General features: G+C 47.2%; 2 protein-coding genes across 2 annotated transcripts in view; one reads left to right on the top strand and one right to left on the bottom strand.

The window, feature by feature from the left end:
* Positions 1-8,709: 8,709 nt before the first annotated feature.
* The window catches only part of LOC142803658 (uncharacterized), a 73,887-nt gene continuing 54,810 nt past the window's right edge, over positions 8,710-27,786 (bottom strand). Inside the window, exon 6 of the mRNA XM_075889151.1 lies at positions 8,710-26,251. Within this exon, the coding sequence (XP_075745266.1) occupies positions 26,241-26,251 (11 nt within the window). The 3' untranslated portion in view covers positions 8,710-26,240. The remainder of the gene's footprint in view (positions 26,252-27,786) is intronic.
* Positions 22,494-23,877, top strand: LOC142803660 (uncharacterized). The gene has a single exon (XM_075889153.1). It carries the CDS (start codon positions 22,759-22,761, stop codon positions 23,875-23,877), a length of 1,119 nt encoding a protein of 372 aa, XP_075745268.1. The 5' UTR covers positions 22,494-22,758.

The following is a 27,786-nucleotide window of genomic DNA, read 5'->3' as shown; positions in this document are numbered from 1 at the left end:
GTAGACATGATCGCCACTGATCTTCCGCCTCCGCAAGTTGAAGCCCTACAACATCTTCTCGAGGCCTACCAGGATATTTTCGATTTTGGTGACCGACCTCTTGGGCAGACGTCCTTTGTCCAGCATCGCATACACACAGGTGATGCCAACCCTGTTCACCGCCGTCCCTACAGAGTGTCTGCTTTTGAGCGGAGCATAATTCAGAAGGAGGTGAACAAGATGCCAGCGAAGGACATTATTGAACCATCCTCCAGTCCCTGGGCATCCCCGGTGGTATTAGTTAAAAAGAAGCACGGATCGTGGCGATTTTGTGTGGACTATCGCCACCTTAACAACATCACCAAGAAAGACGCATACCCTCTGCCCCGCATTGATGACGCCCTTGATTGCCTCCATGGTGCCGCCTACTTTTCTTCCATCGATCTTCGTTCTGGTTATTGGCAGATTGCCGTGGACCCCATGGACCGAGAGAAGACGGCTTTTGTAACACCCGATGGCCTCTACCAATCATGTCTTTCGGCTTATGTAATGCCCCCGCCACCTTTGAACGAATGATGGACTCCCTGCTCCATGGATTCAAGTGGTCTACGTGTCTTTGTTATCTGGATGACGTGATTGTGTTTGCTCCCACTTTTGAAGCGCACCTTGAGAGACTGTCAAAAATTCTTGATGTATTCCGTCTCGCCGGCCTTCAGCTGAATTCATCTAAGTGCCGGTTTGGTCGCCGTCGCATTACAATACTTGGACATATTGTTGACGCTTACGGTGTACAGCCTGACCCAGAAAAAGTTCGAGCTGTGAAGGACTTTCCTGTGCCGAAAACCGCCAAAGATGTCCGCAGCTTTGTGGGGCTCCGCTCCTATTTTCGGCGGTTCATCAAGAACTTCGCGGAAATCGCTCGGCCCCTAACAGATTTACTCAAACCGGATGAGACGTTTACCTGGGGTCCCTCGCAAGCAGCAGCATTTTCCGACCTGACCATTGGCTTACTTCTTCTCCTGTGCTGGCTCACTTCGACCCTACGGCACCGACGGAAGTGCGCACCGATGCCAGCGGTTACGGAATAGGCGCTGTGTTGGCTCAGCGACAACGTGGGCAGCATCGCGTGATAGCTTATGCCAGCAGGCTGCTGTCCACCTCGGAGCGTAATTATTCCATCACAGAGCGCGAATGCCTAGCGCTGATGTGGGCAGTCGCGAAATTTCGCCCTTACTTATACGGCCGACCATTTATAGTTCTTACCGACCACCACGCTCTCTGCTGGCTCGCCTCCCTCAAAGATCCCACAGGTCGTCTCGCCCGCTGGGCACTCCGCCTCCAGGAGTATTCTTACACCGTGGTGTACAAATCAGGAAAACTGCACAAAGATGTGGATTGTCTGTCACGCTACCCTGTGGCCAACTGCGATCCTACGAGCACTGATTCTGTGGGCTGCGTCCTTTCCATCTCCCAGCTGCTTCATCTCGGGGACGAGCAGCGTCGCGATCCGGATATCAGCCGCCTAATACAACAGCTCGAATCTTCACCGCAAGACGCTTCCGTTCGCATGTTTACCTTAAAGGACCACACCTTATATCGGCGTAATTTATCGCCCCATGGTCACGACCTACTTCTGGTCATACCAAAGCACCTGCGTTCTACAGTCCTACGCGAGCTCCATGACGCGCCAACCGCGGGTCACCTTGGTGTCTCTCGCACATATGACCGTGTGCGCCGCCGCTTCTACTGGCCTGGCCTTTCACGTTCTGTACGTCGCTGTGTCAACGCTTGTGAAATTTGCCAGCGTCGCAAAAAGCCGTCGGGACTACCTTCCGGATATCTTCAGCCCATCGACATCCCATCGGAGCCATTCTTCCGTGTTGGTTTGGACCTTCTCGGTCCCTTCCCAACATCCGCCTCCGGAAACAAGTGGGTCGCGGTGGATACGGATTACGCGACCCGTTATGCAGTTACGCGAGCCATGCCAACAAGCTGCGCTACAGACGTCGCTGATTTTCTACTACGCGATCTCATTTTAGTGTATGGAGCCCCTCGTCAACTGCTGACAGACCAAGGCCGTACGTTCCTTTTGAAAGTGGTTGACGATATCCTGCGTTCCTGCTCTACACAGCATAAGCTCACGACATCGTACCACCCCCAGACAAACGGGCTTACAGAACGTTTAAACCGCACCTTGACCGACATGCTATCGAAATACGTCTCGGCCGACCATCGTGATTGGGACCTTGCACTACCCTACGTGACGTTCGCATACAATTCCTCCCGGCGTGACACTGCCGGGTACTCGCCATTTTACCTTCTGTTTGGACGCGAACCAACATTGCCGTTGGATACCTTCCTGCCAGCCGCTGCGCAGTATACTTCTGAATATGCACGCGACGCTATTACCCGAGCTGACCATGCTCGTCAGCTTGTCCGCAGCAGATTATTGGCGTCCCAAGACTCGCAGAAGCATCGTTACGACGAGCGGCATCGCGACGAACACTTTCCAACAGGCTCCCTCGTTCTTCTTTGGTCCCCTACGCGACATGCAGGCCTGTCGGAAAAACTTCTCTCTCGTTTCACGGGCCCATACCGCGTGCTTAGACGAGTGACCGACACTACATATGAAATTGTCTCTGATAATCCATCAACCTCTTCCGCTCTGCTGTCAAGGGACATCGTCCACGTATCAAGGCTCAAGCGTTACCACACTGCTCCTGCTGTGGCCCCGTAAACTCGCCGGGTCGGCGCTTTTGCCGCCGGGGGTCGTGTTACGTGATTTCGTCTGACTGAAAGAGGGCATAGTGGGGCATACCCAAGTAAGGTGCCTCAGACTGAGAGAAAAGAAGTGGACGTTGTCAGTGAGCTGCGTTGTGGCTGCGGACCGACAACTGTTATTTTCCACGTAACAATATTTTTAGTTCAGTGACGCCGAGATTTGCCCCTGATAACCACATCAAATTTCGCGAAACCATCGAAAAATTTACATGTGCCTTGGTTCTTTATCAACTCGTCTTCATAGCGGCAGCTGTTTATCGCGCGGCTCGGGTGCATGCAAGGGCATAATATTTTACGAGGCAAAACCACCATATCATTAGGAGGCACGCCGTGGATTGAGACTCCAGATTGATTTCGATTGAGGTTTTCTTTTTTTTTTTTTACGTGCACCTAAATCTATTTGAAGTGTACACGGCGCGACGACAACGGATGGAGGGTTCACACACACCAAGCGTCACTTCTGTTTACATTGAGCGTCATACCACGGCACACTTGAAATATGCAACGCCAACACGACCTGTCTATCATTCTTGCACGAAAATCTGAGCGCACTGTTACAGCGTTTCGCTCCCGTGCAAATGCAGCTGGAGTTTGTGGGAAACTCATGACTTCGATACTAGCATCACAACACCTCATCACGGTAACTTATCGGTGGGTGTTGCTTGCAAGACCTGTACGTATAAACGCTCAGCGCGAACATGCAGCACAAATCTGTTTACACTAAGCGGCGACGAGAAGTCTACAAACATCAGCTGAATAAAACACTTGCAGGGCTTGCAGTACGGCAATTTAAGTGTATGAAGCTAGCAAGCTCCACCGCTTTCGCACTACCAATGATTGTCACGGAAATGCAGAGCCCAATCGCGAAATGTACAGCGGTTGTCTGTTCTAGTTTCAGTTTACAAACGCACTTTCTTTTAATATTTGAGTCCGGTCATCGCGTTTCTTTCAGTTAATTAATAGTTTGTAGTACTGCGCACGACAAAAAAAAAATCGAAGTAACGAGACCGCGGAGTATCAGAGAACTGGCATAATCCACTCTGGATGCCTTTGCTTCTCGCACTGCTTGCACTGGAAACTGTCGAACTTGACGGGCAGTTTTCACGTCTTCGTCATGTTTAAACTTTTGTAGCAGCTCACAATGCAGCACCAGTGCGTGCCTACTTTCCAGAATGACGAAAGAGCGCTGCCCATAGCGTGCAAATGCGAAATAAGCGCTCCAAGCAACACGTTTTCCGGTGAGCAATGGGAAAACCCATGGCAAGCACGGCCCATCCGAGCGACCGGAGCTTTGCCCTCTTTCCGCTAGGGCGGTGAACGGCGCTGCGCAAACTTGACCGCAGCGCCAAGAAGGAGGTTATCTCATTTGTGGCTAAAGTCAATGCACGAGTGAAAATTAAATCCTTCACTACAAAGTACGAATCCTCAACCTCACTATTTAAAGGAAAAAAAAAAGATAAATCTAATGGTTAGTTCACTAAGTATTACGGCTAGGTGGCGTTAGCCGCCGCCCGACCTAAAGGGTAGTCACATCCATTCATTTATCCATACTTAGAGTTATTCTATATGGGAAAAAAAAATAAAGTAAGGAAGCGAAAAAATAAATAAAGCAACGCTAGTACCATAATCCCTCAATGTTGAAAGACTATGTGGCACTCTGAAGCGCGAGCGTTGCTCCTACGCGGGTGGTGAGTGGCTTTCCCGCAAGACATTTGAACCCAAGATGGCGTACCTTGGCGCAATTCTGCTACCTAAAGGTAGCATATATAGTAACTCTATTGAGCCTGTGCTCCCTATTGCTGATGGCCAAGAAGATATACTCGTAAAAACACAAACTCTAAAAATAAGACGACGCTTGTAAGCGTCTCCAAAAGTCTGTCAGGGTTTCTCGTCTAGATTAAATCCTTTCTGAAGTTGACTTATTTAATCTGGCAGTCAGTTTAGACGACTTACCCATAATAATACGGATTATTTCTTTTGTGAAACCTAGGCCACGCCAGCCATTTATCTCCCTGGTTAGCTTTCAGCGATTGCCCAAGAGTTGGGCGCACGTTAAAGAACCCCAGGTGGTCGACATCTCCGGAGCCCTCCACTACGGCGTCTCTCATCAAATTATGGTGGTTTTGGGACGTCGAACCCCACATATCAATCAAATCAATCAAGCTTGCTTTCAGCAATGCTCGTGGGGGAGAGAGAAGTCAATTACACCTTGCGACAAATTTGCATCATTCCCCTCGTACTTGAAGAATTCTAATCTTTTTTTTATTTTTGCGGCGGTTACTTGGAAAAGCGTTGTTGGCCCCCTTCAAAATGCCTCGTTGTTGCTGCACCCAGTAAGCATTATAGCGATCGAGATTGCATTGTCAAGCAAGATTTCGTGAGGTTTGGTACGACACGTGCGAAATTCATACCTGAGGCGTAAGCCTCCCTCGGAGTCCTCGACGACCTTCGACTCGAAGAGATTCCTTCAATTCGCCGAATTCAGCATGGCGCCGCCGCCCCTAATCCGAAAAAGACGCCACACTTCGCACTAATTGTCGTGGTTCGTTTACGAAGCGCAGGGACTTCTGTCGAGCGGCAGCACTGCCATCGATTTTCCAGGCTATGTTAAATCTAGCTTGTGAATCTTAGCAAGCCCAACGGAACCAGCAGAGAACACACGTGCAACAGTGCGGTCGCCAGACAACTGAAAGTTTGATGGCGTAAAACGGACGGAAACGTAAGAAAATGCACACACCCTACAATATGTAGACGGCGCTACTTGCATATCTATGCGTTTTTTTTTTTATTTGCGTGGTTATCTGAACCGACATTGTAGATACGAGCGGTAGCGCCTCCTGCCTTTCTTTGTGAGCTCCGCGAATTTTGGTACATTTCCATCAGCAAGCTTAATGTCTAGCACCCATACTGTTTACTTGTCTTCTTTTAGTGCGTTCGTTCCGATACGCTTGCCAATATATGAACGAGTAGTCACCCGCCAACAAGCTCAAATTTCTGCGTTGATTAGATCTAGCGCATGAGCGCAACGACCGAAAGTAAGAGGGGGTGTTATAGCCTTTCTCTTATGAGGGCCGACTTATGTCTACCCCCCCCCCCCCCAGCTCCCACGGCACTGCTATCGAGTCCAACGTACGCGTACACAATAAATATTACAGCTTCGGCTTTAGTTTTGCGATGCTTAAAGGAAACATAACATGCTCAGTAGCGGATATTTTTAAGGGAGCACTGAGCGACCGCCAACCAGCCGACATGTCAACTCTTATCGCTGCACGGAGCGGCAAAACAAGCAAAAATAAATATGTGCGGCACAACACGGTTGGGAACTATGCTACGCGTTGGTTTATTCTATTTGCCGTTCATTGTGTGTGTGTTTCTGTGCACTGGTTTGCACAACGCTTTCTCGACACTGTCAAACTGTTTCGATACCTTTCGGTGAAACGCTGGAGAGATAAACATGATCATCTTCCTTGATTAAACTATTATCTGGCAATTCATTTACTGTTGGACTTGCACAATATACCATTTCCTCACTGAATCAATTGAGGAAATAGCATATTATGTCAGTTGCCTGCCTTCGCCTTTCAACCCCTCCCAATCCTATTGATTTCAACGTCCCCTAGACAACCGACACAAATCCTGGGTGCGCTATTGATCTAGGAATTCAAAGGGGCCCACAGCACTTGTTCACCAAGGTCAGAAAACACTGCTGACCGGTAGTGGACGCTCCCGAGAAAACGCAGGCCAAACAGGGCAACACCCGGCCTGTAACTTACAAATAATTCTCAGTCCACTTTCGATCGTTCTCTCTTCGCTCTACAAATGGCACCATATACCCATATTCACGGCGATTGGCTGATTTGAGCACCATGGGCTGCATAGTTACTGCGCTTGCCGTCACGTGGCCGCACGCTCTCTCACTGAAGCCACAAAAAAAAAAAAAGCTGTCCTTAAAGGGACACTAAAGTCAACTATTAAGTCGACGTTGATTATTGAACTGGCGGTCCAGAAACCTCGCAGTGTTACTTTCGTGCCAAGGAAATGCCTATTTTGAAATGAAATCACGTTTTAGTGCTCCGCATCGGGTTAGCGCCCTTCAAATTACCCGCCTGGAGAAGCGGACCGACCAAACCGTCCCCCGTCACTGTTGTCATGCACGACGTTACCCAGCTTTACTGCCCCAGTAGCAGCAGACTGAAAGCAGCGGGAGCCACAGCAGCAAATACAGCCATTGATCAATTTCCAGCCATTGGCTTCGAGATATGTTTTTGTTTCAACTGCGCCCCGCTAGATGGCACTACCTGCCTCGTGTAATTACGCAAAAATTGAATTTCTGAACTACTCGCGCCATTCCCCATCACGGTTCCCCATATTAACGGCCGGCGATTTTTTTTTCATGAATCAAACAGAAACGAACAAGCAGCATTTTATTGCGTCTATGCACGGAACGTTTTTTATTTGGCGCAGTTAGATCGATTACTAATTGTAGGCGGTCCGTCTGATGTCATCACGATCATTTTGAAAATGTCCTACTGCGGCGCTTGTGTTCTTGTGCATTTAATTTGATTTCTCGGTAAGTAGTGCACTGTTGTTGATGATATAGTCGTTTTAGATGTCATACATTCAGCTTTCACTGTGACGTAAATTGTTGTTTGACTTTAGTGTCCCTTTAAGACGAACAGGGGTTCACTCTTCAAACGCGCTAGTGTAACGCAGGATGGAGTAGAGGGACGAGGAAGAAGGGGCGGCGCAGTAATTTGGCAGCGAAATCAGTTTCGTTTACTGCGGAACTCTTGTGCAAGACTTCTTGCTGGAAATTGTGCTCGTAAATGTTGTCTAGGTAGTCCAAGGAGCCTTGCAACACTTAATGAGCGTGGTCGCAAAACGCTGCCGATCGAGTAGAGGCTCCCGCGTACACGCGAGCCAAATATTATAGCGGAGCACGCGGCCTCGAATTCACAATAAATTCTCTAAGTCAGGCAAAAGTTGCCTCCTCTGCTCCCGACAAATGGCGGAACAAGCTCAAAAATCACTCGTCACAGCCGTTGGATCAGCTAATGGCCGATTTGAGCATGGTGCACTGATTCGTTACACGGATCCCCACGGCCTGTCGACGCGTACGCGCGCGATCGCACTGAAAGGCCACGTATTCGAAGAAAAAAAATAGAAAGTGCTTAAGCTCACGAGGTGTGTTTGACGTATTTTCTTTGCCCCTGCCATTCCTCTCTGCTTAGCTTCCAGCGCTTTTGTCGGCACGGGAGAAGAGAGAATACGATTGTAGCATGCGAAAAATAGCTCGTACTTGACAGGCGTGAATTTTTTATTTTTTTGCGGCGGCAAATTCCGTTTGGCAATAAGCTCATTCAGTGAATCCATTCCATGGCTACTAAGAGAAGTGTTGCAGGGCCCCTTTATGGTTAATTGTGAATAAAGTGTTAAGGTTAAGCCAAGGTATATCCTTGAACAGGTGTTAAAACTTATGTTACTCCCACTACGAATCTGGACTGCATTTGACAAATTTTAACAAGCTGATGTTCTACTTTGAACTCAAATGATCAAAAGTGGTCAAGTCAACAAATGTACATGGAGCAAACATTTCAACAAAACAGGTCCCTGTGCCAAAGCATTTCACTACAGCAACACCTTTCCTTCCACCAGCTCATCCCTTTTGTTTAACTCCATGTGAATTCGCCACCTTTGGATATTCTCTGCTAATGGATTCTAAGCTTGATTCCTTGTCCAGCATCAGTACTTCCAGTGGAAGGCCTGAACAAAGTAATATTATATGGGTGCTAACTTGAAATCCAGGTTACTCAACAACTTTTTTTTTTCTTTTTTACATTCAACCTGACAGACATCTTCAGCTAAACTGACATTCGTCACTTGTTACCAATATCTCCAGCCATATATTCTAATGCCACCAGAAGAATGCCAAATTGACACTACACCAAGTATCTTTCCTCGTTTATTTTTTATTCTTGTGAACAAAAAACAGTAGAGTGAAAGTCACCTTCACATTGCCAAATGCACTATGGCCAGCATCAGCACACTAAATGTTGCGGCATAGCAATAAAGAAAAGTGGTCGCGTACGTGCTAACAAACAAAACGGTGCTAAGACTTATGAAACCCCACACAGGAAGCACAAACTTTGGCTGCAGCGTGAGTAATCACGATCCCACAAAAACACACATGATCACTGATTGCAGGAGTGAAGCGATAATAAAAACAAGGGTGCAAACAAAAGCGTCAAGTCACCCCACAAAACATGTCAAACATTTCTTACAGATCATTCCAACAGCATGACTACATGGCAGCATGTACACTGTAGGATCCCCAACCAACTCTTCAGCAAAACATATATCGAGCAGACAAGGCATAGTAGATAGGCAAGAAAGAGTTACCTCTCCTAGCAAATGAAAAGGTAGAAACACACATCACAAGTAACATCACTCTGCAAGAGCCCAGAAGAGGGAAAAAGACCCGTGAGCACGCCAAAGGCAAAAATGCGAGGCACAGAAAAATAAATTAAAATGAAGAAATGGAAGGCGGCAAATGGCTCATCGTTGCTAAATGTGCAAAGGTGCAACGTCGTTACAAGAGAAAAACATTCCGCAGACAAAAGCTTGCGATGATTCTTCGCTACACTTATAAAATACCGCTGCCAACCATTTCATTAATGCCTTTAGCCGTCAGCCAAAGAGGAAACCCCTTTAAATAGATAGGATGAGTCATTAACAAGAACTTTTTACTCTATGTCCTAAATATATAGATTGTAGAACACCGACAATGCCGATATACTTTGAGAACTCTTTGTGACAAGATGAGAAAGTGAAAAAGGTCACTACGAGCACACGTTCTGTTCAGACATATACAAGGGTTTGGAAAAATATTTTTCTGCAAGACCCAGAGAATAATAACCTTTCTTTTCAATCACGTTCAAATAAGCGGAAAGTGGCCCGTCGCACGCACACCCGAAATGAAGCGTCCTGGTCCTCTCATGTTAAGCATCCTACATAGTTTATGCCTGCTTGGCCAAAAACACAAGCCGAGGTGCAGTCACACACTTGTGAAACGTGGCAAAGGCGAGAAGGAACTTGATTGGCTGTGCAAGAAAAACTTGCTACATCACTAAAGCAAGCCATGAACATGATACGTAAGATTAAACACTGAAGCGCAATTTCACAGGAGTAAATGATATTCTATTAAGCTCACCATATATGCCTGAACTCCCTAAAGCACCAACTGCGAACTTTGACCACAAGGGCATGGTCGCAAGAGTTGGCACACATGCTACCTTGACAAACACAAGTATACGGGCGATACACAGCACTGCACTCTCACCGCTTACTTTGCATTTAAGCAAATTGACAGCACAAAAACCACTTCACTCCCTGTAGGAGCCATATTTGCCCAAACCAGCATTTTTTAAAATTTCACAAGATTGGATCAAAAAAATTTAGCCTCTAGCCTTACTTCATGCAACATTCCAATTTGTTGCGATCGCATTGATCCACTCTTTAGGTAAAACTGCAATATGTTTTTTTTTTAATTCAACACCTTCATTGCTGAATGTCCTACATAAGCCTACGTTTTTTTTTTTTAAGTAAATCAAATTATGAAACACTCTCGCTTATGGCCAATAACAGCCCTAAACCTTGTAACAGTCCAAACATAAATATATTTTCTGCAGTTTTGTCGCAACTTCGAAAACCCTAACGACATTTCACAACTATATGGCAGTACCTCGGGATCTACTCCGATGCAGAAGTCCTGTCAAGCGAAGTGCATGAGAGAGGTTAAATACATATTCTTGTCTTGGCCCTCAAATGCATTGTGTCAAAATGGCTGATTCACAGAGCAACAGTGCAAACAATCCACAACAGTCAAAGGTGGCTCACCTCAACTTACAATACACAAAGCGTAGTTTCGCTTGTACAGGCATACACAGGTCGCCCTTCAGAAAAACCTCGCATAGAGTGATTCGACTTGAGAAGTGAGTGCTCACTTTCATTTGCAAAGAGGACGCTAAAGGCAAATATCAGGTTAAGGTTGGCTACTGAACTAACGGTCCAGCAACTCTGTAGTGCTCATTTAGTGCCATTAAAATGCTCATTTTAAAAGAAAACCACATTGTAGTGGTCCACATGGAGTTAGCGCGCTTCAAATCACCCGCCTGATAATGGACCCTGTGACATAGCAGCTGCCTTGACCAATGTCAGCCACTTTTAAGGCGCAGCTACCAACGCTAGCAGCAGCACAGCGAAAGTAGCGGGAGCCACAGCAGCAACAATGAATATTGAACAATTTTTCTGATTGTTTGGTTCAACAGAGCCGCACTAGGTGGCATCACCTATTCAGCCTTACCATGCAAAAACAGAACTTTCAAACCACTCATGCCATTTCCCATAATGATGCCCCTAGAGTTTCCTAAATAAACACTAGAGAGAACTCTGGCACTAATGTCTATGGGAGCTGCAGCGCATACCGCTTCAGCGAGCATGAGAATTATGGGTATGCCATGGATTTGCCTAGTCTTTGTACTTTACGTTCGTTCTGGCTTCGCGTAGCTTAAAGCTGCTTTTTCACGAAAACCATCGGCAAGTGTTCGGCAGTTACATTTCACCACCTTAATCTTTTAGGCTTACCACTTCAAGTCCGGTCACGAAGCGAAAAACGGTTCTTTCCTTCAAAAGAAAACCAAAACACAGCAGTAAAGGAAGCCACAAGAGCGTTCCCCGCCCACAAGCACCAAGACTAGGCAAATCCATGTCATACCCACAATTCCCACGGTCGCTGAACGATTGCAGCACCAGTGTCCCCTCTTGTTAGTTTTAAAAAACTCTATAGTAAAGCCAGGCAATTTTTTTCAATTAAACATAAATGGACAAGCAGCATATTATTACGTGTTGTAATACACAAAGATTCCTTTTATACTGCAGCTGGTTTGATTACCAGTGATTAATTGTATTCGGACGCTTTGATGTCACCGAGATCGTTTCCGAAATGTCCCACTCGTAGCACATGTGGTGTCGTACATTCATTTTACCTTGTCCATTAGTAAAGCAATGCTGTTGATAATATTGCCGTTTTAGACATTCCCAAACATTTAACCTTCACTCTGACTCAAATTGTTATTTGCCTTTAGTGTCCCTTAAAATTTCAGTATACAAAGCTTTCTTTCTTTTTTTCAGTTTAAGGGAAGATGCTTAAGCAATAAAATTCACTCACAGGCAATATTTGTGTTGTGGTCAGAACAAGAGTTGGTGTATTACAAAAAAGGCCTCATGCTTTTGCAAGAGCCAACAATTTCTATACAAGGTAAACTATTTTTTAAAACACTTCTTGAGATACTACAAAGTTATCATTTTCCGCACATTTTCTGAGTACATAGCACAAAACCTAAAAACTAGACCTCGAACCCTAGCAAGAGGTCAATATTTATTCAGCATCCTAGATATGATGTGTTCTAGTAGGATGAGATGTTAAGTGTCAACCAAAAAATGCTCACAGGATTTACAGTGGTACCATGAGTGTAGCTGTATAACATCTATGTGCATTGCATTTTTTTAAACTACAAATGCGTTATCAACGATTACCTTCACTAGTGTACAGCTACACATCTGATCCTCACAGCAGTAGAAAAAAAAAAGCGACACACCGCATTATGTCAACCAATTCACTCGCCCACTCCATTCCGAATAACATTTTCAAGAATAGCAGCAGCGTGTAGAAAAAGTGTAAGTGAATTTGTGTCGGCCATGATTGTCCGAACATACGAGCTAGGCAGTCAACAAAAACTGAAAAAATTTACAGGAGTTGACTCGCACCTCACCACTCCAAAATAAATGGGGCCTACTTTCTTTGAAGGACAGTCACTACAAGAAAAACGCAAGATGTCCATTCTATTTTGACTACGAATTAACCAACGAAAACGACTTGCAACACTAAAGCATGAAATACTGAACATCTACAATCTAAAACTTTACTGAACAAGTGTATTCCAAGAAAAGCCTCACAGCTCCCAAGTCATGTCTAAGTGAATTACACAATGTGTGCAAAGATAACATTTCCTGCTTACAATGCCCCGCTCTTTAAATGCACGAAAATCAATCAAACCATGTCTAGCAAAACTCGCCACTGACGAATATGAAATTTCCCATCGGAGCTAAGTTACAGATAGGTGCCAAATCATGCAGATTCACTACCGTGAAACAACCTCTTTTTTTTCCCTCAATAAATCGCCATTCATTCTTTGGCAGGATATGAAAGAGATTCAAAACATAGACAGCCAGTCATAGACCGATCTCATCAGGCTGAAAAGGCATGCCCACCTCCTTAGCTCATGATATATTAGTAATAGTTATTTAATTACTACTGTACGTAGGCTCCTCCATTCAAAGGCAACTTTGACTGGAATGTTGCGTCCACTAAGGCATATCAAAAGTATCACAAGTGCATGCGTTAAATAGTTCGAGTTTTGCTTAGAAGAGGAGAGGCAAGGAAGTTATCTTCATGTATGTGTCTTAACTATGCCCCAGCCGAGATATTTGCCACTTGTATTCTCGGTCATTAATTTTCGAGGATGCAGTCATCACAAGATTTCGCAATGACACATTTCATATTTATTGGACAGCGTTCCTAGTAGTGTGCAAAGTCAGCTTGTGTGGTACTATGACAAATAAATGCCCATCAACACAGAGGCGTTCTATGCTATTTCAAAGCATGTGACTGCATTCAATGAAATTAACAACGAAAGAAGAGCTGGCAGGATGACCTAAATACGTACATCTGGCTGCCCACCCGAAGAAAAGGAATGAGAAAGACAAGAAGCGGTGCCTTTATCTCTTCAAGGAAATAGCAAAGAAAAAATGGATATACACTAACAGACCAAAGGATTAATATTCCCATGTATGTCAGCTTTGCAGTCCACAAAGGACATAATTGGAAAGAAAAAATTTTTTCAATCAAGGTCACCATTCAGGCAATTTTTTTTCTACAAGCATCCTTCCCAGCATCCGTAGCAAGTTACACGCTGGGACTAAAATGTGAGACTAAAAAGTAACCTTGCCATCCAAGGAGCGCAAGGAATCACCGATTAATTGCAACACTCTTGTGGTGCCAATAAGCAATGGCAACTTATTGTTCTAGTAACCTTATTATTCTAATAAAGCTCACTACTAAAACAACACTCGGAGCTCAGCCCATCAAGCACAGCAGCTACATTTTCTATGACAACCTATATGTCATCTTGGCTTTGTAAACTTGCGAACAATGAAAACAGAGCACGGCAACTCCTAAAAATAGCAAACAAGAGCACCAAATCGCCTTCCTTTTTTTTTTTTTACTCTTACTCCAAAGATGCAAAGTTAGCTTCATGGCATTACGAGCTAATAACAAGCAAAACATCATAACAAGCAACCCTTTCGCCTCATTCGCCCCAAGTAGTTTCACACATTACGCGTGTACACCTGTTGGCTCGCACATATATAAAAATGCACTGTCTCACTATCAACAGGTTGAAAATGCATCCTAAAAAGATAGCAACATCAAGAGATCCACCTCACTTTATGGGTAGTAACACACACTGCAAAGTACACGCGTAGAACAATATCAGAGTAAGCATATGTGTACAACAGTACGATTACATACTCAATACAACAGACTCCCACTAATTCGGCTCTAATTAATTCAATCTTGACTGAAGGTCCCTGTTGTAATTTGCATGGGCCTGAAATTTCATTAAACTGACCTTAATATCGACCTTTGCCAGGTAATCCAAATCAAACTGAATAGCACACACAACTGAACCCAATAGCAACCTCCTAATCGGTAGCAGCTGCTATGGCAAAGTATAAAGGTCACCATGGTTAGGCGAAACACATACCACATCCCTGCCAAAATATATTTCTGGCCTATAAGCATTTTTCAAGGAGAATGCAGGTTCACAGCAAATGATTATTCTATTCTGACAAGCGTCCCTTATTTCTTTAATAAGGGTAGCCTTTTCAAAAATTACCAGCATTGTGTAATGAGATACGGCAAAAAAAAAACGCATTTGCAGTGCTCCCAACTTGCCAGAACCCAGTAAACAAGCACAATGCCATTTGTATGTGTTTCATACATTTAATACTTAATAAGTAAGTGCACGTTCAGTTTGAGCACTTGTTGGATACGGGAAAGTACTGTGAGAAGAATCCTCTGTAAGTTTCGGTTTTTATATTCTTCTGCATACCATTAAACTCGAACAGTCACATAAATGGACAAATTTATTCATTTTTGACAGCATCGAATTAATGGAAGTCAAGTGTATATGTGTTTTGCAGACCAAGATCACGCAGTTCCAGTGGCAGAGACCAGCAGCACGCAATACAAGTGTCCATACAAGTATCGCTCTATAAGCTCCTTGCGCACACACTAGCCATTGTCCATATCACACATCAACAATCTTTCCTGTCTCAATGAGCTCGCAAGGCAAGCAAGGCTTCTTTTCGAAATATATATAAAATGAAACGATAAAAAAGATAAAGAAGTTTAAAAAGAAAAGGAATTTCTCTGCAGATTTATTTCAATCTGGACAACCAATGCATCAAGCTGTATAAAAGACTATAGAGAGCTTTCACAAGTACTACACTAGCTTACCTCAGAATTCATCAACGATACTGAAGGTGGGTCTGATTGCATTAGTCACATATCTACAACTTTGTATTCATCAAAAATATGCCTTCTCTGTAACATATTATTTACGTCATGTCATTACACATCTATGTTGGCTCTTCACGCACGTGTGGAAGGTGTCTTGTTTTTTTTTTTTACCCCATATGTTCCTGCAAGCGTCACTAAACGGCACTTCACTTCTTTTCGCCCCCTTTTCACAAAATGTATTTTGCATCACAGTCAAGCATTTCTAAACAATCTAAGCACCAACACACCGAGATAGAACTTTTTTTTTCACATAATCAGGCCTCATCTGTATGGTGTATTGGAATGGGGCAGTGTGCTGTCTTCACAGCAAACCTATGAGACAATGGTGGTTGCTTTTGCGATGACGCCACCAGTAGGGCACTAGAATCGAACGGTGTGCTCAGCGCATGCAATTGAAAGGAGGGAAGGGGCGCACGGACGGACCGAAGAACACCACCTCTGTGCAATCATATGACCGCCAAGAGAGTGCAAGGGGGAGAGGCCAGCGCAACTGTTGCTATGTGCCGCTGCGCCATCACGTGATTGCTGAGAGTGAGAGGGGGACAGACCGCAGCTGGCATTGTTCCACGACACGGACGGATGAACAGACGTACACACCGAGTAAAAGCCATTAAAGGCTTCCGCCTTGACATTTTCGCTTTAAAATTTTCAACTTGGACCATTACCTCCATGTTATACCTTCTCGTTTTTCATTGGGGTTCATAACAAGTGAGCCAATGCTGAACTCCCAGTTGGCTGGGGTCAAATTCCAATGTGCTTCTTGAGCAACAATCGTCAAGGTGCTAGTGCCTTAAAAGCCTCGCAAAGGTGTTACTTATGGCCATATACCTCTCAAGACAGTTGCTCTGCGCTGCGACGTTATGTGTATGTGCGTGTGCTTACCCTTTCTTTCCCCATCTTTCTTTACTCTTCTTTCAACTTCTCCCGTCTCTTCCCCCTGTGCACGGTAGCATACCAGTTAGGCCAAACTGGTTAACATACCTGCCTTTCCTCTTACCCGTTTTCCTTCCTTCAAACCTGTTATTCATGCATGCGAAATCTACGCAAAGTAATCAATGTTCATATCCCAAAAAGCAAAACTGAATACAGACTATGATGCAGGTTGACAGTTAACATGCCACCCTACACGAAAATGGCTGCAAAAGAACCCTCAAAGCTTCACTGTCAACTACCTGGTTTAAATTTTCTAAAGAATGGTGTGTGACCAGTCTAGCCACTAATCCCTCTATTAAAATGGGCCCTGCGCAAAGCTGACACGGGACGTAAAAGAACAGACAAGACAAAGCATTGCGTTCAAATAACTTCTAACCAAACTTATTCAATTTTGTAATCGTAACTTGCTTTCCATACTTGGGAGTAAGGTATTGGCCGAATTTTATGAGCTTGCTCGGCAAGCTTCTTATGCTCGTGCCCTGTCCGGCAGCGCCGGTGTGTACACCAATGTTGCCAGTGCACTTCTTCAGTCGCCGCTCCAGACACCTCTCCAGGGATTCCACCAATGCTCACTAGATGGCGCAGCGCCATCCATGGCATCTGTTTTCAATGGCCCATGTGCTCACCTCCTCGCAATCATTTCCACTTTGTTCTCGTCGCTTCATTGGCACGGCAGCACGTTACAAGTTCCTACGATGAGTGTTACGCACAAGTGCCGATATCCTCCCAAGCCTCCTCACCTGCCTGCTCTCAACCCCGTTGAAGAACGCCTGATAACTCCACGTCTGCCATTCATAAATGTTGGGCATCTGACTCACGCCAGCGGCCAGTATGGCATAAAGGGGCTGGTGCTTATTGTGGAGATCGATGTGGCCAACACTGCCCTCGACGCATACATCATGCACCAGCTCGTTGACAAGCCTTCTTACAGAAATGGTCTCACGGAGATGCCCCGTGCACCTCAGAGCAGGCTCCTCTAACATCATTCACTTTGTCGATATGGCAGCGATAAGTCCTTTCAATCCACTTGACTATGTCTCCCAGAACCTAACATTCAACACTATAGATTGTTGAGAGGTTTATTGGCGGACACTCCGCGATGATTCACGACAGCGACAGTCAATGCGGGGACCGACTCTCTGCACGAGCTGCTCTTCTTATGAAAAGGCAACCCACTAGAAGGCGCTGGAGAGGACGACCCACTGTTCAAAGGCTTTACCACAACTACCCCGGGTACGAAAAGGGAGCCGCCTGGCGACGTAACAGCTGGTTACAATGAGCGGGTCATGGTAGGCCTTGAGGCGCTCCACGTTAACAATGTCACGTCCTCGACGGCGCATGTCCGAAGATGGTTCGATGGGTTCAATCAAGTAGTTGAGTGGGGAAGTGCATTTGACGACACGGTAGGGGCCTTCGTATTTGGGCAATAGTTTTGACGATAGGCCAGTTGCAGTGGCAGGGATCGAGAGCCAGACGAGCGCTCCAGGGAGGAACGTGGGCGCAGTAGTGCTGGCGTCAGCGCGAATGCTTTTTTGCCGCTCTTGATCGTGCGCAGTAAAGGTCTTTGCAAGCTCTCGAAACTCTTCAGCAAGCTTGGCTGTAGCAGAAATAGGCGCCCACTCAGACGGATCTGGCTTGTACGGAAGTATCGTGTCGATGGTGTGCGACGGGTGCCTTCCATACAATAAAAAGAAAGGTGAAAAGCCAGTGGTGCTCTGAGGGGCGGTATTATATGCGTATGTGACGAAGGGTAGAATGGAATCCCAATTTGTGTGATCGGCGGCGACGTACTTCGAGAGCATGTCGCCGAGCGTCCGGTTGAAGCGTTCGGTGAGGCCATTCGTCTGCGGGTGGTAAGCAGCAGTTTTGCGGTGAACAAAGAGTGCAACGACTTCAGGCAGGAAGACGCGGCCTCGGTCACTGAGCAGTTCCTGGGGTGGATCGTGTCGCAGAATGAATCGTTGGAGCAAAAAGGAGGCCACATCGCTCGCTGTAGCCGCAGGGAGAGCAGCCGTTTCGGCATATCGCGTGAGGTGGTCCACAGCGACAATGGCCCAGCGGTTACCAGCCGACGTTATTGGAAGTGGCCCATACAAATCGATGACAACACGCCCAAAGGGCCTGGCAGGGCAAAGTAGAGGTTGCAGACCTACAGGCGACAGGTGCGTTGAAGCTTTGCGGCGCTGACAATCTATGCAGGAGCGAACGAATTTCTGCACGTAGCGGTACATGCCGCGCAAAAGTACCGTTGGCGAATGCGGTGGTAAGTCTTCGATACCCCGGAGTGCGCACATTGCAGATCAGAATGAAAGAATTCGCATATGTCAGAGCGCAGACTGCGAGGTATGACTAGTAGCCACTAGCGGCCGTCACTGTTGTAATTGCGTCTGTGGAGGAGGTCGTCGCGAAGGGCGAAATGGTGGGCTTGACGACGCAACGCGCGAGTGGATGGAGTGGATGGATCAGTCAGCAAGTCTATCAGTGAGGCAATCCATTGATCCTTGCGCTGTTCAGCAGCAATGGTATGAATGCTAATCGAAGAAATGGCAAGGTGAGACGCTGAGTTGTTGGCATTGTCGTCAGGCAAGGAAGAGCGCGACAGGGCGTCGGCATCAGCATGTTGCCTTCCATTGCGGTACATCACGCGGATGTCGTAATCTTGCAGGCGAAGTGCCCACCGGGCGAGACAGCCTGAGGGATCTTTCAATGACGACAACCAGCATAGTGCGTGATGGTCGGTGACGACATCAAATGGGCAACCATACAAGTAAGGTCAGAACTTTGCAAGGGCCCAGACGATTGCCAAACATTCTTTCTCGGTGACTGTGTAATTAGTCTCTGCTTTAGTAAGCGTACGGCTTGCATACGCACGACATACTTCGGGAACCCTGGTTTGCGCTGCGCAAGGACAGCGCCGAGGCCGACACCACTGGCATTCGTGTGTACCTCTGTACGGGCCGTAGGGTCGTAGTGGCGGAGTATGGGAGGCGACGTCAACAAACGACGGAGTGTTGTGGAAGCGTCGTCGCACTGTGATGACCACGAGTGGAGAGGCCCGTTACTTCCTAGGAGCTTCGTCAGCGGCGATATGATAGTCGCGAAGTTTCGAATGAAGCGCCGAAAGTAGGAACACAGTCCTACGAAACTGCGCAGTTTCTTGACGGATGTCAGCTTGGGGAACTCGGTCACGGCCCGAAGTTTGGCTAGATCAGGAAGAATTTTGTCCTTGGACACGACGTATTCGAGTATTGTCAGCTGCCGAGCTGCAAATCGGCACTTCTTTAGGTTCAGTTGCAGACTGGCGTTAAAACATGCCGAAGGCGTTGAAGATGCGTTGAGAAGTACGGAGCGAAAATGACGACGTCATCGAGGTAGCACAGGCACGTCTGCCATTTCAGGTCACGCAGAACAGTATCCATCATGCGCTCAAACGTAGCGGGTGCATTGCACAGCCCAAACGGCATGACGTTGAATTCGTACAAGCCATTGAGGGTGACAAAAGTGGTCTTTGGTCGAGCGTCCTCAGCCATAGGTACTTGCCAGTACCCTGAGCGCAAATCGAGGGATGAAAAGAATTCTGCTCCTTGCAGGCTGTCAATCGCGTCATCTACCCGCGGTAGTAGGTACACGTCTTTACGAGTGATCTTGTTGAGGTGTCGGTAGTCCATACAGAACCGCACAGAACCATCCTTCTTCGTGACGAGAACGACAGGAGATGCCCAGAGGCTGCTAGAGGGGCGAATAACATCGCGGCGAAGCATGTCGTCGACTTGCTCGTTGGTTACACAGCGTTCCGTGGGAGATACCCGATATGGACGTTGTTGCAGCGATGGCTGTGCGCCTGTGTTGATGCGATGAGTAACGGTGGATGTGCGGCCGAGAGAAGGTTGAGAGACATCGAAAGAAGAGCAAAATTCTTCCAACAGGCCCAAAAGCTGGGAACGCTGGCCCGGCGTAAGGTTGTCGGGAATGGAGGGACCGAATACATCATCAGATGATGAAGCAGATGTCAAAACAGCACTAAGCGTACAGGAACTTGAGCAGTGCATGTCATCGGGCTGATCCATAACTTGCGCGTCGTCGATGGGTTCCACGCTGCCGAGACATTCCCCTCGCACCAACGTAACGCTGTACGGGGATGAGTTCCCAACAAAAATAATGGTGCTACCGTGAGTAAGTTGCACGGTCGCGAAAGGAACCAGCAAGCCTTTTCTTATGAAAACACGATGAGATGGCGAGAGGAGTGCAGCGGTGTCCAAAAGGCTTGCGCAGTAGAGCGACACCGCCGTGAACGAGCTCGCAGGCACTTGAGTGTCGTCTCTGACGAGTAACTTGCTTGCAGCAGATGGAATGTCGGCCGGCGTCAAAGAAGAGAATTGTGTGAGTTTTATTTCTGCTGGTGCGCAATGAATGACGGCGTCATGGCGGGAGAGAAAATCCCATCCTAGGATGACATCGTGAGAGCATGAAGGAATTATGATGAATTTGACCGCATACATCACATCCTGAATCATAAGGCAGGCTGTGCACATCACTGTAGGGTGAATGCTTTGGGCGCTGGCTGTACGAAGGGAGAGTCCGGAAAGCGGCGTGGTCACTTTGCGCAGTAATTGGCTAAGTTTTGCGTCCATGACGGATACTGCGGCTCGAGTATCTACAAGGGCAGATGCACGAACGCCATCCACAAGCACGTCTATCACGTTCGACGGGCTTTCCTGGGGGCTTCCGCAGTTCGACAGCGTCGCAGCCCTTGCCTCGTGGACTGGGACGACTAGTTTTCCTGTTCGCCCTCGAGTGGACGTGGCCGCATCGGCGACAGTGAGCGACGTCGTGGAGATGGTGAAGGGCGGGTAGACATAACGGGGCGGGACGACGGTGACATAGGCGGCGGTTGGTCATAAGAGCGGCTTGATTGGCTGGGAAAGTTGGAGGCGACCTGCCGTTGCTGCACACGATTGCAATAGCGTGCTACATGACCGACGCAACCACAAGCAAAGCAGATGGGGCGATTGTCAGCAGTGCGCCGTCTGTTCGCGGGTCCTATCCATGTCGCAGAACGCGATGGGCGAGCCGGCTGCTGATATGAGCGCATGGTAGGTGGCACTCGGGGCACGTGGGTGACGCTGGTATATGTAGGCGAGACAGTTTCTCCGAAGGCCTGGGGCCTCGCGACGGTTTCGGTGTAACTTAGGGGAACAGCGACAGAAATCAGTGGGGGCGGCCTGGCGACAACTTGGGCGTAGCTGAGTGGCGCAGATACAGGAGGCGGCTGGTGGTATTCAGGAACGACCTCCGCGATTTCCTGCTGAATGGCTCGGCGGAGCGGCGGTGGAAGTGTACTTGATGGCTCTTGAGTATGTTGTGGGGAAGCAAAAGCCAGTAAAGAGACCTGGCGGGGAACTTCCTCATGCACGAACGACTTGATTTCGGCGAGCAAGGTTGCGTGGTCAGGAACTGCTGACAAGGCCGAGAGATCAGCATCACGACGGGTCATCAAGCGCTGCCGCCGCAGCTCGTCGTAACTTTGGCATAACGTAATGACTTCTGCCACAGTGCGGGGGTTCTTTGCCAGGAGCATGGTGAAGGCATCGTTGGCGATGCCTTTTAGAACATGCGTGATTTCGTCAGCCTCTGACATGTTCAGGTCGACTTTCTTGCACAAGTCAAGGATGTCCTCGATGTAACTTGCGAAGGACTCGCCGGTCTACTGGGCTCGTTCACGTAAACGCTGTTCGGCTTGCAGATTACAAACGGCCGGACGGCCGAACACGTCGACGACAGCGGTTTTAAAAGCGGACCAATTTGGGAAATCAAATGCGTGGTTGTTGTACCACATGCCGGCCACACCAGCGAGGTAGAAAAACAGGTTGCCGAGTTTAGCTGCCTCGTCCCAATGGTTGGGGTTGCTCACGCGTTCGTACATGGCAAGCCAGTCCTCGATGTCGGTGCCATCCGCGCCGGTGAAGACAGGAGGGTCGCGGATGCGGAGGACAGCGGGACATGGCGTTGGCGTAGGAGGAAGCGTTTGCTGGGCGGCGTCTTGGTGCATGGTTGAAGGCACGGTACAGGATCGAAGCTCCAAGGGCATTGAATGCAGACCGAAGGCGTTTGAAGGGCACAGCACTCTCAGCACTCTCCACTAAATTGTTAGCACTCAGCACTCTCCACCAAAAACGCACGCCGTGGGTGAGAGCCACAGCATTTAGGTGAGGAACAGGGCCATTCCAAGCCGCAAGCCTTACCGGAAGCGAAACCACCTCTAGACATGGCGACGACAAGTTCATCGAGGTTTGCCGTGGTGCCCAGGCAGCGGTGGCGGCCGCAGCAGCAGCAGCAGCAGCAGCCGTCCGTCCTGTCCCAGTGGCATGCTGGTGTTCGGAGACCATATGCAGAACCCGTTCGAGTACAAGCTGTACTACTACAACAATCTCGAGCAGAACGCGATCGCGCAAATCTACGCCCTTGGGGCTCTCGGTGGCTGCTTCGCCGATCTCTGGGGACGTTCGTTTGCCAAGCGCATGGGCTGGAAGCTGTCTGCGGCGCTTCTGCTGGCGCTGCTCATGCAGTCCTGCCTGATGAAGAACACCGATCACCTGCTAACGCTGATCTCAAAGATTCTGGCTAAAATCTGCCTGCTCACACTCTTCCCGCTGGCCGTCAGCATTTTCAGTGCACGCACCAAGCCGTCAGAGACGGCCACCATGATAGGCAACGCCTTCATCGGCATCATCTCGGGTGTGATTGGCAGCCTGCTGTGCGACGTCATCTACTTCGACTGCTTCATCATGTTCTACATCGCCGCTTTCGTCCTGGGCGCCCTGTTTCTCTTCCACTGGCTCACTCCGCTGTCGCAGTCCATCAGGGAGTTCCTGGAACCATACCGGTCCGACGGCGTCGTCACCCTTGCCGTGCTCTCCTCAGTGGTGGGCCTGTGGTGCTGCAGCACCGTCGTCGAGGCCTTCTGGACGCCCCTGGTCAACCCTTCCAACATGAACGTCGGCCTGCTCTACGCCCTGTACTGCCTCTTCCACGTCTTCGGCGGCTGCTTCTTCCGGGTGACCCGCGTGACCGGGGCGAAGCCCCGCTACACCCTGACCCTGGCGTGCCTCTTGGCGGCTATCGGCATGTTTTTCGCGGCGGCTGCCATGCCCATTTACCCGGACTCGGTGCTGGTCATTGTCATGGCCATGCTGGCCTTCCACTTCGCCCTCGGTCTGTGGGGCGTCGCACTGCGCAAGCTTCGGGACCGCGTCCCGCTGTCACCCCTGAACAAGACCAATGCCCGTTGCGCGGGACGTCTGGTCAGAGCCATGATGATTGTGAAGAGAGAGTTCGACACTCAGTACCTGTGCGGCGTGTTCACCCTCTGCTGCCTCTTCGTTTTGATCTTGCTGATACTCGTGCAGTCGCTGGCTCACTGGAAGGAGAAGTCTCAAGTCATCCAGATGCTCCGGTCCTTGGCTGGTCCCTCGTCGACGTTGTGATGCATGAGTTGGCGTTTCGGGACGCGTTAGCTGAGGGTGGGCTCTGAAGACAAACACCGGATTCACTTTGACGTTACCCCGCACCTCTACCAAATTGTTAAGAGGTTTATTGGCGGACACTCCGCGATGATTAACGACAGCGACAGTCAATGTGGGGACCGACTCTCTGCACGAGCTGCTCTTCTTCTTATGAAAAAGGCGACCCACTAGAAGGCGCTGGAGAGGACGACCCACTGTTCAAAGGCTTTACCCCACGATAACCTTCCACTGACAGATGATTAGCTTCTGCTCCACTGTGTTCAGCAACTATTGGAAACCTTTACTGAAAAACCTGGTACTGAAACCACCACATTTTAATTTAACACAATTGCTCAGCTACACTAAGTACAGGCTGCTTACCTAAACTGCACAAACACACGACTTTTCGTGCGTTGCGTGGACAATACTATTCCACTCAGCTGTCAGCAGGAGAGGGGTACCTATATTGGCAAAAGTGGCCGACCACTAGTATTAACAATCTCAACAACCTGTTTTGGTAGGCTTCACAAGAGATGCCAAAACAAAACGTACTACCAGAGCCCCTGCTAAGAAGCAAAAGTTGTTTGAACAATTTATCGCCAATCAGCAGCAAACGAAGAACTAAGAAGCCCCATTTACCGTGTGCGAGCTCACCGCTACTGTTATCACAGAACAACAAAAACCTGGTCGGAACATGGCGAAATAAATATTAGCCATACAATCCATCTCGGACTATCTGTACCTTTCAAACTGGAAGAGGGTATACACAATGTAATTTCACAACAGCCCACTTTATGATTCGATAGCGTTGAACACATTACTAGCAATAACGCCTTAATTGCACACAACATGTCCGTGCAGTGGTGCCAAGCTAAAATGACCAGATATGTAACTGCGGCTGGGACAGTGCGGTCAGTATCTCGACAAACAGTTCTACATCAGACAGGCAACACATCCTGAATACAACATAATAAAATTGCACATTCGTGTGCTGATCAAGATAAAACGAATCCACAAAAACTGCAAGCCCAGCAATCCACTTCAGCCCATCACAAAACAAGTCGGCACTCGAAGCAACACAATCTGCACCAACAAGCAAGAATGTCCACCAGTGTATGCCAGCATAACAAATGACGAACATCGAAACAAAAAGGAGAGAACTGAATTTGATGGGCAGAAATGACATTCACACAATCTCATTCACATTCATAAAAAAATAAGCTCCACAAAATGTTGGAGGCATAGACACGATCCTTAAAGGACAACTACAATTCAGGGTGATCAACAATTGCATTTTTATTCTAGCAAATCGATAACGCTGCTCTCATTGAGCCAGTCAATAGAAATCATTCCACGCTCAGACAGCTATGACTAAGAATGCCCACAAACATGACCTGAGAGATTCAATGGTCAAGCTATGGACAACAAGCGAGCCTTTGGCATTATATCAGAGTGAAATGTAAAAAAAACCTATGCTAAGCGAATATTTTAAAAAGCAATACTGAAAGACTCATTTACATAGTGCCCCCAACAGAAAACACGGAAATAACAAAAACTTGGGGTAATAGGCTAAGAACAAGCTTCAATCACCAAAAAAGAACATTGCAATTAATTCCAAAAAAGAAAACCTACTGCATTTGTGACAAGAAAAAAGGAAAGGTCACTTCTCTAGGGGTAGGCATCTTTGGGCAATATCTCAGGTAATAATCCACAGCAAAAACGCCGGCATATGCACACACACTTCTTAATAGAATGAACGACAAACAATTCGCACCTCATGTCACTCCCTTTTAGCCTTGCCAACCAGCTCCAAAAAATATATATACGCAGCTGATATGCCCACCTAATGCTTTCGCTTGTGACACCATTTAGCCCGTAGACACTACAAAAAAAATACACCTAGCATTGCCTTTTTTCACCTGCAGTAATGAATGACACAGAGAGATCACAACATAATAAGCTTAAAAAAACCGAAACAAGAAAAGGGAGGTCATTGAAATGTTCATGGGCGTGAGTTTGAATGATTATTATCCACACTTCGTTTACACATGACTACACCACTCTTCGTGACAGAGTCGTGGAGCCGCTGGCAGCGAATGACACTAAGAACGAACAAGTGAAACTATTCCCAGGCAACGTGTGTCAAACCTGCGAGGGGTCTTACGAGGCCAGTTGCTGCTGCTGACGAGTGACACAACCTAGTCATAATGCGATTGAAGTAAGGACAGTATGGACCAATGCACCAACTTCCAAGAGGGGCAGCGTTGGTTTTGAGTGTTGAAGTGATGACGTCGGAGAAGCTGCAGTCAACCACCCGGTTTGCGAGGAACCAGTTATCCTCAGATTCAACAGGTCCCTATAAAGGGAAAACAAACTTCAATATATGCCACGCGAACCATACTGCATTGGTATTTGCGTTATAATAATGACAAGACCAAGTCAAAGAAGAGTGGGCAAGCGGGCTCAGCTATGGGGCAGGGTGGTGGTGGTGCTCCAGCCGCTGCACGCAATAGGCAGAGAAATTTAAATTTTAATTGGATTTCAACCTGGCATGGGACGGGGCCTATCTTGTGGTAATTTCCTCCTTCATTCCTGTACAAAGAAAAAGCTTCACCTCAGTGAACAGGAACAAAGGGAACAATGTGCTCGCCCAGTCTGCTTAAATAAACCGGTCTACATAATTTATGGTCAGCATCCAAATGTGTTTAACTGATCTTAGCAGCACAGGAGCATAGCTACTACAGTGGATACCATCACAGAAATTTCTGAAGTATATAGCATCAACCAAAGTTCCTGAGAGTAACTGGACTCAATTTTCTAACAGGGTGCTAAATAAATTAGCAATATCAAAAATACCTTTCCCCAACTACCGAAAAAGATGCTAAAAGTGCAGTATATACGTCAGTGGCATTTTTTTTTTTCTGTCTCCTCCTGAAACAAGCTATGTAATGTAGTCCGTTTATAGCGTATGTCCCGGAGTCTCGAATATCCACACTAAAGGTGGTCCTGCACTATAACCAAAACAACCTTTATCAATGACTGCAATAGCACAAAACGTGTTGAGAATGCAGCCGCAGGGCTCAACAATCGAAGCATGCAACGCCGAGTGCTTACAGCCATTTAAATTTGCAAATGTAAAAAAATTGGCGTTCGATGACCTCCGTTGCCAACAAAAATGCAACGAAAAAGAATAACAGAAAGTGACAAAAAAAAGTGGCATTTTATAAATTCACAGACTGTTTCAGACCACCTTAATAATGGGCATAAGACAGAAACTATGTGCATAGACAGAAACTCCCTCCAGCACTCGTTTATTCACTCCAACTCCCCTCCTCCTTCATAACAACGATTTCACCGGACCTTCTTTGAGCAGTGCACTCCCCACTGCTTTGTCAGAAAGATTTTCGAACGACTGCATTGTAACTGGCCTTTCATCTTGAGGAACCCACTATAAGCGGTATGAGTATATGTGGGGTTCCCACAAAGTAAATGAGTCTAAAAAGACTGCATTGTAACCAGTCTTGCACTGTAAACAGTTACATTATAAGTGGTCTGTACTATATTTAAAAAGCTATTTTCTAGTGATGCTGCCTACACAGCACGTTGCTACTTTCATTCATTGCATGATGAAATTTGCAATGGGACATAGTGAGGTGCCAAACAAATGCCACGGCCCTCGTTAAGTACAGATCTTCTTTAGCACCAAATTGTGAACAAGCAGCAAATATATTATCTTGCTATATTTACCTACGCATATAAAAGAGGTTCATGTTTTAAAGTTACTTTGAAGCGCACCAAAGACACAGAAGATTCAAGAGGACATGACAGTGCTTCTATTGTCTATGTCATTGGTACAGTTCGAGGCAATTTTTAAGCATGAATACGTACCGC

This window comes from Rhipicephalus microplus, chromosome 3 (genome assembly GCF_043290135.1).
Source record: "Rhipicephalus microplus isolate Deutch F79 chromosome 3, USDA_Rmic, whole genome shotgun sequence".
Taxonomy (NCBI): domain Eukaryota; kingdom Metazoa; phylum Arthropoda; class Arachnida; order Ixodida; family Ixodidae; genus Rhipicephalus; species Rhipicephalus microplus.
The sequence above is the reverse complement of the archived record's forward strand: the minus strand, read 5'-3'. Positions and strand labels throughout refer to the sequence as shown.